This window comes from Oncorhynchus clarkii, chromosome 2 (assembly GCF_045791955.1).
Source record: "Oncorhynchus clarkii lewisi isolate Uvic-CL-2024 chromosome 2, UVic_Ocla_1.0, whole genome shotgun sequence".
In the NCBI taxonomy this organism is placed as follows: domain Eukaryota; kingdom Metazoa; phylum Chordata; class Actinopteri; order Salmoniformes; family Salmonidae; genus Oncorhynchus; species Oncorhynchus clarkii.
This window is the reverse complement of record NC_092148.1, coordinates 67,000,393-67,014,974: the sequence shown is the minus strand read 5'-3', so window position 1 is coordinate 67,014,974 and position 14,582 is coordinate 67,000,393. Positions and strand designations below refer to the sequence as shown.

Sequence of the window (14,582 nt, the reverse complement as noted above, 5' to 3'; positions counted from 1 at the left end):
TGGAATGCAACGTGGCTGCTTTTAAAGTGATCTATGTTTTTATGCGTGATCAGGTGAGTATTCATTCCACCGATTCTGTTGAAAAACCTTTCTCAAACGGCAGCAAATGGAACAAGACGGAGATAAACATACCTGAATTTGTCCAATAGAAACTCTCATTTGCAACTGTTGGACTAAAGTTTACACCCTGTATCAGCTAGATACAGGCATGTGTGTGTAAGGAGGTTTTGAATCTCATTGTCTGTCCCTGTGTCACTGTCTGTCACATCAAATTTGTCTCTTGACCTGTGTGCACCTATGTTGTAAACTTTAATTCATAGACTAGGTTGTAGCAACCTCATGATGTGTATAAGGAACATTTGAGTATCATGTAGTAGCCTAAACCTATCGCTGTTACACTGAACTGGGTGAATGGAATATGAATGACAGTCATCCAATATGATGTAATAGAAATAAAGCCATGCTCATGACAAACAAATAATTATCCTCCCTCATCTTAAATGGCACCAACCGCCACTGGAAGAGGATGGGTTGAACTGTATTGTATTGAATACTAGCAGTACAAGCAGAAGTCTAAGGTGATGTATAATGTCATTATCGTATGAAAACTTCTTGTTATTTTGTTTAGTCAGAGAATATCAGATCAATTGAGAAAATATTAATAATAATTCAATGAATAGCTTTTGAATTATTGATGAAATTAATCATATATTCAATTCAGAATCAGAATAAGAGACTGTGTAATTATTGACTGTGTCACATCTAAGTCTGTCCTGCACTGTGTTTCAGGACTGGTGACCTAAACCCTTTCACAGGTCACACATGGAGTCCCATTCTGTCTGCTTGCTAGGAATCATGTCTGTAAAACACTATACTACTATTCAGAGATTGGCAGAAAAATAACTTGACAAAATGAGGGGAAGAGGAGAGGAGGAACAATCCCGCTACCAAGGGCAGGGTCGCGCAGCCCCCTCGACCATCCCGTCATGAAGACACGACACATCGGGTGCTGCCTGCACTAGGGAGTAATGCAACGTCCACCCACATATATACATATGACAGCGAGTAGGATGATAGGACCACCTGTCATGTGGTGACCCCCCCTGCTCCCGAGAGTGGGGGTCACCCAGTGCACGTGTGTTCTGTCAATCTCTCCAAGCGTATGTGTGTGTGAGTGGTGACCCAGCCTGCGGACCCAAATGCAGTGTGCTGATGCATTTTGGGGGTTTGTGCAGAGCCAGTGCTGCTGAAATGCAGTAACTTCGAAACAATGACCCAAAGCAGACTACAGAAGTAATCGAAACCACAAAAGCCAACCAAACATCCACATCCCTTTTTCACTTTGGTCGGCATCTGGTGGTCTGTGTTACTTGGTTTGGCGGCGCGAGTTAAAAACGCATTCCCAAATTAATTCCACAACAAGGCTGTACGCATAATTTCCTGACAAAACCCATAAAACTGTAAAACTAAAAACTGTAAAGACATGCAACTTCAAGTGTTCTACTTTGCTAGCCAGCACCTTTCCTAGACAGGTGTGCGTTTCTTTCGCCTCAAGACATGCAACTTTAACATGTCTTGTCCCAGTTGTCTGATGATTTTATGTGTTGCTTATTTCATTTTCTGATTGGTGGAGTGCTACAGAGATGGTTGTCCTTCTGGAAGGTTCTCCCATCTCCACAGAGGACTTCTGGAGCTCTGTCAGAGTGAACATCACCTCCGTGACCAAGGCCCTTCTCCCCCGATTGCTCAGTTTGGCCCGGCAGCCAGCTCAAGGAAGAGTCCTGGTAGTTCCAAACTTCTTTCATTCAAGAATGAGGGAGGCCACTGTGTTCTTGAAGACCTACAATGCTGCAGAATGTTTTTGGTACAGTTCTCCAGATCTGTGCTTCAACACAATCCTTTCTTGGAGCTCTACCGACAATTCATTCGACCTCATGGCTTGGTTTTTGCTCTGACATGCACTGCCAACTGTGGGACCTTATATAGACAGGTGTGTGTCTTTCTAAATCATGTCCAATCAATTGAATTTACCATAGGTGGACCAATCAAGTTGTAGAAACATCTGAAGGATGATCAATGGAAACAGGATGCACCTGAGCTCAATTCAAGTCTCATAGGAAAGGGTCTGAATACTTAGGTAAAAAATGTATTTATGTTGTTTATATTTAATACATTTGCAAAAAAACTGTTTTCACTTTGTCATTATTGTGTGTAGATTGATGAAGATTTTTATTTGTTTAATCCATTTTAGAATAAGGCTGTAACGTAGCAAAATGTGGAAAAAGGGAAGGGGTTTGAATACTTTTCGAATGCACTGTATGTGCAGGTATGTGCATCACGTCACGACACCTGGAGGGGGGTGGAGACAATCATAAGGACAGGGGAAACAGATCAGGGTGTGACACAAGTAAAAGTAGAAGTCACCCAGTAAAATACTACTTGAGTAGAAGTCTAAAAGTATTTGGTTTTAAATATACTTAAGTATCAAAAGTAAATGGAACTGCTAACCAGACGGCACAATTTTCTCATTTTTTATTGACTGATAGCAGGGGCACACTCCAACACTCAGACATAATTAACAAACGAAGCATTTGTGTTTAGTGAGTCCGCCAGATCAGAGGCGATAGGGATCACCATGTTTTCTTGAGTGTGTGAAGTGTGTGAATTGGACTATTTTCCTGTCTAAATGTAACGAGTACTTTTGGGCGTCAGGGAAACTGTATGGCGTAAAAATGACAAAACCCTCTGTACTGATGTAACGGTTGTCGTAGGTGGAAGAAGGTGAAGAGGACCAAGGTGCAGCGTGGTACTTGTTCATGGTACATTTAATAAAGAAACTGAACACTAGAACAAAAAAACAACAAAGCAGAACAAACGAAACAGTTCTGTTTGGTGCAGACACACAAAGACAGAAAACCACTACCCACAAACACCAGGTGGGAACAGGCTACCTAAGTATGGTTCTCGAGACAACGATTGACAGCTGCCTCTGATTGGGAAACATACCAGGCCAAACACATAGAAATAAAAACCTAGAACAAAACATAGAATACCCACCCACATCACACCCTGACCAAACAAAAATATAGAAACATAAAAAGCAATCTACGGTCAGGGCGTGACAGTACTCCACAGCGGATATTGGAGTATCTGTCCATAGGACCATTTTAAGCTGTACACTCCACAGAGCTGGGCTTTACGGAAGAGTGGCCAGGAAAAAGCCACTGCTTAAAGAATAAAATAGGAAAACATTTGGTGTTCGCCAAAAGGCATGTGGGAGACTCCCCAAACATATGGAAGAAGGTACTCTGGTCAGATGAGACTAAAATTTAGCATTTTGGCCATCAAGGAAAATGCTATTTCTGGCGCAAACCCAACACCTCTCATCACCCTGAGAATTCCATCAAGTTTTTCATCAGCAGGGACTGGAAAACTGGTCAGAATTGAAGGAATGATGGATGGCACTAAATACAGCGAAATTCTTGAGGGGAACCTGTTTCAGTCTTCCAGAGATTTGAGACTAGGACGGAGGTTTACCTTCCAGCAGAACAATGACCCTAAGCATACTGCTAAAGCAACACTCGAATGGTTTAAGGGGAAACATTTAAATGTCTTGGAATGGCCTAGTCAAAGCCCAGACCTCAATCCAATTGAGAATCTGTGGTAAGACAAAGATTGCTGTACGCCAGCAGAACCCATCCAACTTGAAGGAGCAGGAGCAGTTTTGCCTTGAAGAATGGAAAAAAATCCCAGTGGCTTGATGTGCCAAGCTTATAGAGACATACCCCAAGAGACCTGCAGCTGTAATTGTTGCAAAAGGTGGCTCTACAAAGTATTGACTTTGGGGGGGGGGGTGAATTGTTATGCACGCTCAAGTTTAAAAAAAATGGTGTCTTATTTCTTGTTTGTTTCACAATATTACATGTATTTAAGTATTTTTGTTGTTGTAGTGGGGACAGTAAAAATGATACTTTAAGGAAAATGGTTGTATATATTTGTATTTGTTATTTTTATGTTTAGCTCACATAATATCATTTAAAAGTATGCATTAAGGTCTCTAATATAATACATGTGTTAAAATAATTGTAGACATTAATAAATGCATTTCTATAACTTCCTAAATGTGTTTTACAATGGTGGGGGAGAGCCAAGATGGAGGCAAGGTGGCTTCAACACAGCGCCACCTATCAATCATCTTGTGCAGGGGTATTCAACTCTTACCCTACCAGGTCTGGAACCCGCTGGTTTTCTGTTTTGCCTGATAATTAATTGCACCCTCTTGGTATCCCAGATCGAAATCAGTCCTTGATTAGAGGGGGAAAATGAAAAAACCCAGTGGACCTGGCTCGGAGGTCCAGAATTGAGATTGACGGATCTAGTGTATATATAAATCATTGGTACTGTTTGGTATAGCCAAAAGATTCAGACCCTACCTTTACGGTTGTTTACACTGAGCTGCACTGGGATCGGAATGCCATCATGGTTACATTAAGACACCGCTGAGTCAGCGCAAGATATGGGTCGGAAATCTACCTTAATGCATGGATGGGATAAGGCACTATACTCAAAATGTTACTACATCGAAAAGATTGAAATACTGCTAGTGTTTCCTGAAAAACGCCCTTTTCGCCCTCAATATGCATGTGCCTGTCAAAGTATTTGCTTTGCTACAATTCTGCAATTAAAGAGCTTGTTGTCAAACTGCAGAGTCTGGTGTCCAACATGAGTTCTGAAAGGAAATGTGAGTTTGTACAGCCTTCATCACCAACAACTAGTGCACTCTCCAGGGACATACTGTAACTAACTAACCGGTTGAACAAGTGTTTTTGAAACAAGAAGTAGACTAATTATTATTGGAAAGAGGCTCTCTAGTCTACCAATAATGTTTGGTTCAACAATATGTCAAATGTAGCCTAATTGATAACTGTTTTCATTCATGAGCATGTGCTGAATTCTGTCTTTGTTCTTTGTTTCAGTGTTCAGACTGGGGAACACTGTGAACTCCATTGACGAAGCCAGGCAGACTTTGTAGCTCTCTGACCCTGTACTGCGTTTCTGCCTTACTGTGGCCAACCTCCAACGGCCCTTTGCTTTATCTGCAACAATTTGCTCTGGGCCAGAAATGTTGGCATTGTCTATGATATCAACAAGGAGCAGTGGAGCTTGAATGCCTCTCGTTGCTACTTCTTGCCAAGAAGTTAAGAGTCTAACCAGAGATGTTTACGTTATTTTCCCAGATTATGGTTCAGAGAACCAAAAATAGGCTGTTTCAACAGAAAATGGATCAGCACCTCAAAGACAGACCCGATCATGCTTTTCTGCTCCTGCTTATTGAGAGTCTTAAAAGACATCCCTCGGTTGCCCTCAACACACTGAAAAACATTTGATATTTCCATTTCACTGGACAGGTTGGGCGTTAACCGGTCAAACCCAGGGGTGGTGGGCTTTTGTGGGCTAATCTCCTCTCTGTTAGGGTTAATGTCACCCCAGTTTGAAAATTAAACCATAACCTAGAGTTAACAGTAAATGAATGGAGCTAGAGTTATTAAATGAAGAGAAGCTATATACAGTATGATGAGCAGATGCCGGTACTAAGGTTTGTAGTCGAACACTGGTCAGAGAGAATTTTGCACGGGTTCCTTACTTTGAATATCACTACAGGTGAAGCTTCATGTTGGCAGAAGTTCACTGTTGATAGTAACCCCTTCAGATAGTTAAACTGTTTGGAGCTTAAAGGGCTTAAAGCTCAAATACTTTTATGTGTATTTTATGAGTAGCTTTCATTTTTTAAATCACCTCATTTTTTTATGATTACTGTTGGGACCAGAAACAGCTCATTGATTGACACATCGGTATCATTAGACATCTTTAAATTAGTAGATAATAAAGGGAACTTTGCAGTAGTTTAGGAATCACAAAGACAGAGACTGGACAGGGATCTTAGTAAACTTTATTGTTTACTAGTGTATGATTGAACTTAGTGCACTGTAGTTGGGTGCCATAATGCTTTATTTTACAGAAATTTGACGGATCAAGAGTTGCATCATCCAGCCAGTATGGCCACACTCATCCAAGCCCACCAGTTAGCATCGTATCCTTTATGGCCTTATCATTAGTTATAGATCATTTCTGTTCATTGTGAGGAAAATATAGTTAAGTTCAAATGTCTATGCAAATCATGTATTCCATAATAGAAAAGCATTATTAATACAGTAGATTTCTATGCATAATGCAATGTATGTAACAAAATGGGTTGAATTGGATTTTTTTTAACTGTTCAATAAGAAAATAAAGAGATCCGATGGACTTTTATGCAATTATTCACAATGCTGATGTAAAGGTACACTTATTTGAAGTCCTGAGTTGAAAAAAGTAAAAAATAAATAACATGGTTAATTACCAAGCAGTTTGATAAATGTGGCCCTTGGGACTGAAACATATTGAGAAACACTCAAATGTAGATGACTAATTTGGGGTTGAAATCTTTCATTTGGAGAAAATATTTGTCCTTTGCTGAACTGATTTTATCTAAAGTATTGTAGGGAATTGTGTGATGCACATTCGCTATTCAATATGATGATCAGTTTGTGGTGCAAGGATTCCCCGAAAAGTGCTGAAACACTGCCACCTTAAGGAAATATATAGCAATTTATAAAACAGACAATTATTGATGAAAAGAGCTTTATTTATTTTTTCAGAGACATTAATACATTTTGTAGTATTTTTCTAGAGGAAAAGTTGGTGATAAAGCATCCCTCACAGACAATTGCAAATATATATATATATATATATATATATATATTACATTTACCTTTCGCCAAGTAGAGGCTTCTTGTCTGTCTTGAATAGATTGAGGAAATTGGGCAAAGAAGGAAGCAAAAAAAAATAATAGTTACACAAATTTGTTCTCAAAAGTCGACAATCTGTAGTGATTTATACTAGACAAGAGATTTTATTTCACATTTCTATTGAGACATTTAATTTACCAATATCAACAAAGTAAATGCACCAGCAACAGCGAGACAATAAACAAAAAAATATTCTAGAGTTGTTTGATTTGTAAGCAATATGCACATTAAATGGCATTTTGCATTTCAAGAGCACATTGTGGATGTCTTAACAGTTTTCAAGGACCTTTAGCCACAAAGCTGTAGTCCTACACATGAAAAATAAAATTTAGGGACCAATAATTTGAGTACATATATTTTGTTTCACCTGCTTGTCCTGCAATCAAATCAATTATGAAAGATAACATTATGTTAAAGCCAATGTGACTCAGATTTTCCTATTAGAAGGCACCTCGCTAACTCCTGCGTATATCACAATTAGCACTTATTCAGATGAATATGGCTCAGTCCAATACTGCACACAGAGACAGTGGTCTGTACTAGTCTCATATCTGGTCATGTGCTTTCCAGAATACCACAGTCAGTAGCATATATTTAATTTATTACATTTAGAATTCAACAATAAAAAAAGAACCCAAACTGTGACAGAAAACTTCCACTATGTGTACATGTCAGGGATGAATCTAGCCCAGTCAAGCACTTCTGAGAGACCTTTCAGACATGTTTCTATACGGAGCTCTGAAACAGTGGTGAAGAATGGTAATGGATGAAAAAAAAGGCCCTTAACATAGTCACAATTCATTTTCTATACTCCATTCATGATTATCAAACAGATATCCACAGAGCACTCATGAGGGAAACGAACAGAAATGAACCTATCACAAACACAAAATATTTAAGGCCTAGATTCAATCGGATCAAGCGTTAAGCGGTGACAGCAGACAGATGTTGTGGCCCTCTCAGACAGATGTTGTGGCTGCTCTTGCAACCATTGTCACAAAGCCACAACCGCCCCACTCGCGTTAGATGTTCAGAAGGAGAAAGTGTAGGTTATACAGGAATAATGACGCTCAACTTGAAAAATCGTTAAACTAAATAATGAGGGTTTCTATCATCATAATCAAGGTGCAGATTACATCACACGTTACACTGTTCCATCGTGTAAACAAGACGGCATGAGATTTCTGTTAATGCGACTCCGTGTAGTCAAATGCAATGTTGGCTTTATCTATAATGCAGGGAGCCACTTGTGGATTTGACAGCTCTAACAGCTCCACCTCATAGACCGTCAAAACAAATCGATATGCGGATGTTCGCTAAAGCAGGTCTGATTGAATCGAGCCCCAACTCACAGACCGTCAAAACAAACGCTATGCGGATGTTCGCTAAAGCAGATCTGATTGAATCGAGCCCCAACTCACAGACCGTCAAAACAAACGCTATGCGGATGTTCGCTAAAGCAGATCTGATTGAATCGAGCCCCAACTCACAGACCGTCAAAACAAACGCTATGCGGATGTTCGCTAAAGCAGATCTGATTGAATCGAGCCCCAACTCACAGACCGTCAAAACAAACGCTATGCGGATGTTCGCTAAAGCAGATCTGATTGAATCGAGCCCCAACTCACAGACCGTCAAAACAAACGCTATGCGGATGTTCGCTAAAGCAGATCTGATTGAATCGAGCCCCAACTCACATGGTAGAGGAATAGATCAACAATGTAAAAAGACGTGCAGACATATAAGACGCAGTATTGAAAGCATTATATATTAACATAAATTATGCATTTCCTTCAACCCCCAAAAATGTGAACTAAAATACATGATCCTAAAACATTATATTAAATTGAGCAGATTAAAAAAAGAGAGATTACATTACATTTCAGAAAGTCAATATCAGAGACATGAAAATGTGTTAATGGTGTGTTAAGGCAAAATGAACTATCTTCCCTTTACATTTAAGACAGCAATTAAGTAGCAAGATAGTGTACACAGACACTCACGTTGATTTCATTACTGCTTACGAGTAGTCACTGTATTTGAAAAAATATATGTCTTCAAGCCACAGATAATCAAAGTGAACTGTATGAAATCCCAAGTGATGACGACAGGTACACCTAGAGAGGTTCAGTTAATGTGGTCCAGTTTGTGTAAATGCATCTACTGTAGACAAACACACCCAGTAGCCCAATGTTGTAATGGAACATTCACTGATTCAAACTGAAAATAAACTGTCCCATCTTGCTGAGGTGAAATCTAGTAGACTGCTACAGCAACATTAAGAAATACAATGTTACCAATGGTTACCACAGCATTTTCCTACAGAGCAGTTTCAACAGCAAGAGTGAAGAAGTTCACACAAATCTCATCTTTGAACTATGATTCATCTCTGATCTATCAAACCTAAACCAGGTTGAAATCCAAAGACACCAAAAGCTTCAAAATATTGAATTTCATCACTGTATGGGAGCAATCCTGTTTCTTGCTGGGCTGATAGAATACATCACACAGGCACAAGCTTTGTAATATAAAAATGGCTTTTGGAAGTACTGTTAAATGCTCTGGCATTCCACCCAGTCTCACAAATGTATTGGACTATTGATCAAGGTAATAAAATATTCATTAATATTGTATGAACTGTATTACTATCATCAAAAGGTCAGAGAATACTGGCTCAAACAATGATAATAATTTATCCAGAAGGATAAGAAGGTAATAGAATGCCATAACAATCCAAAAATATTACTTTGGCGTTTGATTGCAGTTCTTATTCAGATTAGTGTTATTTCAGTAATGTAGTGGTTTAAACAGAAACATGGGAGTATACTGTATGACTAAGATGGCATTTTACTATATCATACAAATATCAAGATTCATAAACATTTTCTTCAGCATAGAGGGGGCAGTTGTTTCCAATCCCATGGCCCATATTTGATGAAGCAGAATGGCTCAATTACTGCAAACAGGAACTACAGATTGAACGTGAAATGTGGGTCAGAGGCGAATGTATAGGAGATTTGACTGGCATGTCTGATTAATGACATGTACTGTATCATCAACTTTAACAAATAGAGAAATTATCAACTCAAACAGTTCACTTCTTGTTCATAGAGGTCTGAGATATTTCCACATAACATTGCATATCTTCCAGCGTCCCCTAATCTTAATCCAGTGATTACAACCTTCTCTATAGAAATCAAGATCTTATATCACTATTTTACATCTATACATTCAGTGAAACAACAAACCGCAAATTGTACTGGGTACTTAAATATAGCATGGATAGAAGACTGGGTGTGAAGAGCATTTATTCTCATCTGTCCTTATGATTGTACCATCAAACTAAGTCTTTCTGTGTAGTCATGGCAATAGACCAAACGTTAAAAGCATTGGGCAGGAGAGTTCATGTACATTAACATTATGGGTAGAAAAAGGAATTTGGCTTAAATTGCCAGCCATTACAACAACACTCGTCCTCAAAAATGATTCATTTGATCACGAGTCGCTGGTCTTGGCCCACTTCATATAAGAGAACCTCTCTCCTCTCTTCCATCAACACTTGGAGGAATAAAGTGAATGTGTGATTCATATGTGATTAAACACTCCAGACCGAGGCTCGGCTGGTCAGTCTTTTGGTCCGTTGATAAAATAGCACCCTGTGGCAGCAGGGTGCAGGCCAGTCACTATGAAGGGGCCTGGATACGGTCATAGTCCAGGATCAGACCTTTGATGTGAGACAGTTTCTGATGCAGATACTCGCATCGCTTCTTCTCTTCCCGGTAACCAGGAAACTTCTGCAAAGACAAGGCAGAGGGCCGTCAAGAGAGCTGGCATTATGGTGACATTGACAAAGTAGAGGGGCGTGTAGCGTATGGGAAAAGATTATCCTCAGAGGTGTAAGGAATTAAGTAAAAATACTTTAAAGTACTACTTCAGTAGTTTTTGGGGGGGTATCTATACTTTACTACTTTACTATACTATTCATATTTTGTTATTTTTACTTCAATACATTCCTAAAGAAAGTAATGTACTGTACTTTTTACTCTATACATTTTCCCTGACACCCAAAAGTACTCATTACATTTTGCTTAGCAGGACAGGAAAATGGTCCAATTGCCACACTTATCAAGATAACATCCCTGGTCCTCCCTACTGCCTCTGATCTGGCAGACTCACTAAACACACATGCTTCATTTGTAAATTATGTCTGAGTGTTGGAGTGTGCCCCTGGCTATCCGTAAAATAAAATAATAATAAGAAAATAGTGCCATCTGGTTTGCTTAATATAAGGAATTTGAAATTATTTACACTTTTACATTTGATACTTCAGTATATTTTAGCAATTATATTTATGTTAGAATAATTAATCATATTTAAAACCAAATACTTTTAGCCTTTTACTCAAGTAGTATTTTATTGGGTGACTTACAATTTTACTTGAGTCATTTTCTATTAAGGTATCTTTAGTTTTACTCAAGTATGACAGTTGGGTACTTTTTCCTACACTGTTGATCCTAATAACAACATTAATATCACTGGTATGAGTCAAAGTTCTTTGTGATAACCATACAGGCTATAGTAGATAAGACAGGCTATACAAAAAAATCTATAATACTCCATGCTCATGCATTACTTACTTTCTTATATTTTCTGTATTTCTGCAGGATTTGGTCCTCCATGAGCTGTAACGGAAGAAAAATACAAGACATTTAGTAAGCCCTTGAAAGTTCATCAAGCCAGGTCTTTAAATGTTTAAACAGAAGTGTTTTGTTTTGTGTATGGAAGTGACGTCAGTTCCTTGCTCATACCTTGTATTCCTGTGTACCGGGGGAGAGAGTGTTGATCTTTGAGCCCAGCTGAACAAACATCTCTGTGATTGTACCGATCCGGTGATGCAGGGCCCTGTACTCATCATACTCCGCACAGAAATCCTCCTTGTACTGTTGCCGTTGCTCTGAGGCTGTGATGATGTTGTACTTTCTGGAAAGAGAGACAGTAACATCTTGTGAGCTGTCATTTCAACAACCACAGGCCCATGGCATCCATCCACTATGGTCTGGTCTAGTCTGGCCAGCTGTGACAGGCAACGTGGAATGGCCACATCAGGAGGTAGAAATAGACAGGTTAGCTGACAACGTCACGAAAACGATGTGCACACTTCAACGGGGCAGAAAGCTGTGTATTGTTGTGATTCTGGTTGGCCAGATGCAGTAGTTAGCAACAATGACAAAATGCTGCCATGTGGGGAAGCGTAGGTGGCTTGTTTCAGGTCATTGTATCTTGTTATTGATACCATGTCTTGTTTTGAGGTGTTCTGACTGATACCATGCCTATGCTAATATGGCTAAAATTTGCTAGCTAGCTAACCAACAACTGTAATGATGTATTTTCATTTAATTTCACCTTTATTTAACCAGGTAGGCCAGTTGAGAACAAGTTCTCAATTACAACTGCGACCTGGCCAAGATAGAGCAAAGCAGTGCGACACAAACAACACAGAGGTACACATGGGATAAACAAAACATACCGTCAATAACACAATAAAAAAAATCTATATACAGCATGTGCAAATGTAGTAAGATTAGGGAGGTAAGGCAATAAATAGGCCATAGTGGCAAAATAAGTACAATTTAGCAATTAAACACTGGAGTGAAAGACGTGCAGAAGATGAATGTGCAAGTAGAGATACTGGGGTGCAAAGGAGCAAATAACAACATGGGGATGAGGTAGTTGGGTGGGCTATTTACAGATTGGCTATGTACAGGTGCAATGATCTGTAAGCTGCTCTGACAGCTGATGCTTAACGTTAGAGAGAGAGATATGGGTCTCCAGCTTCAGTGATTTTTGCAATTCGTTCCAGTCATTGACAGCAGAGAACTGGAAGAAAAGGTGGCCAAAAAGGAATTGGCTTTGGGGATGACCAGTGAAATATACCTGCTGGAGCGTGTGCTAGGGTGTTGCTATGGTGGCCAGTGAGCTGAGACAAGGCAGGGCTTTACCTAGCAGAGACTTGTAGATGACCTTGAGCCAGTGGGTTTGGCGACAAATATGAAGCGAGGGCCAGCCAACGAGAGCATACAGGTCGCAGTGGTGGGCAGTATATGGGGCTTTGGTGACAAAATGGATGGCACTGTGATAGACTACATCCAATTTTATTTGTAGAGTGTTGGAGGCTATTTTGTAAATTACATCGCCGAAGTCAAGGATCGGTAGGATACTCAGTTTTACGAGGGTATGTTTGGCAGCCTGACTGAAGGCTGCTTTGTTGCGAAATAGGAAGCTGATTCTAGTTTTAATTTTGGAGATGCTTAATGTGAGTCTGGAAGGAGAGTTTACAGTCTAACCAGACACCTATGTATTTGTAGTTGTCCACATATTCTAAGTCAGAACCGTCCCAAGTAGGGATACTAGACGGGCAGGCGGGTGCGGGCAGCGATCAGTTGAAGAGCATGCATTTAAGAGCAGTTGGAGACCACGGAAGGAGAGTTGTAAGGCATTGAAGCTCGTCTGGAGGTTTGTTAACACAGTGTCCAAAGTACAGCCAGAAATATACAGAATATACAGTATGAGAGAAAACAAGTGCTCATTGTTTACATTTATTTACGTTTTCAATAAACATTGGAGATTAAATATAGTTTCCATATAATAATCTAAACCATCCCTGCATGTTTTATGCCACGTAGCAGGTGTAAAATAAACACCTTAAACTAGATCCCTACATAATGATCTTGATTAGAGGAAGAAAAAACTATCAGGGGAGGTTCAACCAAACCAGTAAATGTGGAGGAGTTAAGATGGCGTGTCGCCTTGTTAACGTCCAACGTGGAAGTTGTGCCACAGGCTCTCTTTCCATTTCCCCTGAAAACCAGAACATCCAGGACTCAAGAGGCTACTAATCAACCAACCCATCTATATAAACATCTCTCCAGCAGGTGGCACTGCAGATTAGCAGAATGAATGGCCTTTGACTCAGCAATGATTTCACAGAGATGTGTTCTCAAGATGTGGAAATGTAAGACATTAGATCATTTGTTTTCTAAGTCATTCTCTGTGAAGCTCTGTTATTACTGAACATGTGACAGACCATTTAAACGTTCACATTTTCCACTATTTATGTGAACATTTTCAATCTGAATCCAGACCTTTTTGAACAAATCACATTCCTTTCACAACAAAAGTGGTTAAAGTAGTCATACCATTAAAGAAAACATTGAAGCAACAGATGGTAGTAACAGAACCTGAGACTTTGAAAGCACATACTGGCTTCACTTCTGCCATGTTTACAGTTTGAATGGGCTTCAAATAACAGATTAACCTAGCAGCACCACTCAGCAACCCAGGGCGATTCTGGAGGATTTATGAATGAAGCAGTGTGTTTCAACTTACATGAAATAGTCGGGCAGCTCTTCCGGTGAAGTACGAGTGACAGGTGTTTTATCCCCCTCATGGTCTGGAGATAAACACAAGCAGAGGAAAAAAAGGTTAATGTAATCTGCCAATGCAAACGTGACAAAGCTCATATCATACTAAGGCTGATGGAGTCGTTTATCAGTGCTACTGATAAGAGACCTGCTCCAAGGCAGGCGGTGACGCCAGCAGCGCCCCAGATTGGGAGGCAGAGCAGCCTGCTGACTCGATGGACCGTGGGTCACCCAGCTGTTCCACAGTCAATCATGTACACACTAGCCAGGGAAAGGAATGGGGGTTGCTCGTGGAAAGGGGATACCTAGTCAG

At 39.8% G+C, this 14,582-nt stretch overlaps 1 protein-coding gene and 1 pseudogene across 1 annotated transcript in view; one reads left to right on the top strand and one right to left on the bottom strand.

Annotated features, from left to right (window-relative positions):
* Positions 1-4,641: 4,641 nt before the first annotated feature.
* Positions 4,642-5,509, top strand: LOC139377939 (peroxisomal membrane protein 11A-like; annotated as a pseudogene).
* Positions 5,510-6,932: 1,423 nt separating this feature from the next.
* The window catches only part of LOC139372433 (RNA polymerase II elongation factor ELL2-like), a 39,876-nt gene continuing 32,226 nt past the window's right edge, over positions 6,933-14,582 (bottom strand). Inside the window, exons 9-12 of the mRNA XM_071112149.1 lie at positions 14,235-14,298; positions 11,657-11,828; positions 11,486-11,530; positions 6,933-10,642 (exon numbers count right to left, since the gene is read on the bottom strand). Coding sequence (XP_070968250.1) covers positions 10,532-10,642; positions 11,486-11,530; positions 11,657-11,828; positions 14,235-14,298 — 392 coding nt within the window. The 3' untranslated portion in view covers positions 6,933-10,531. The remainder of the gene's footprint in view (positions 10,643-11,485; positions 11,531-11,656; positions 11,829-14,234; positions 14,299-14,582) is intronic.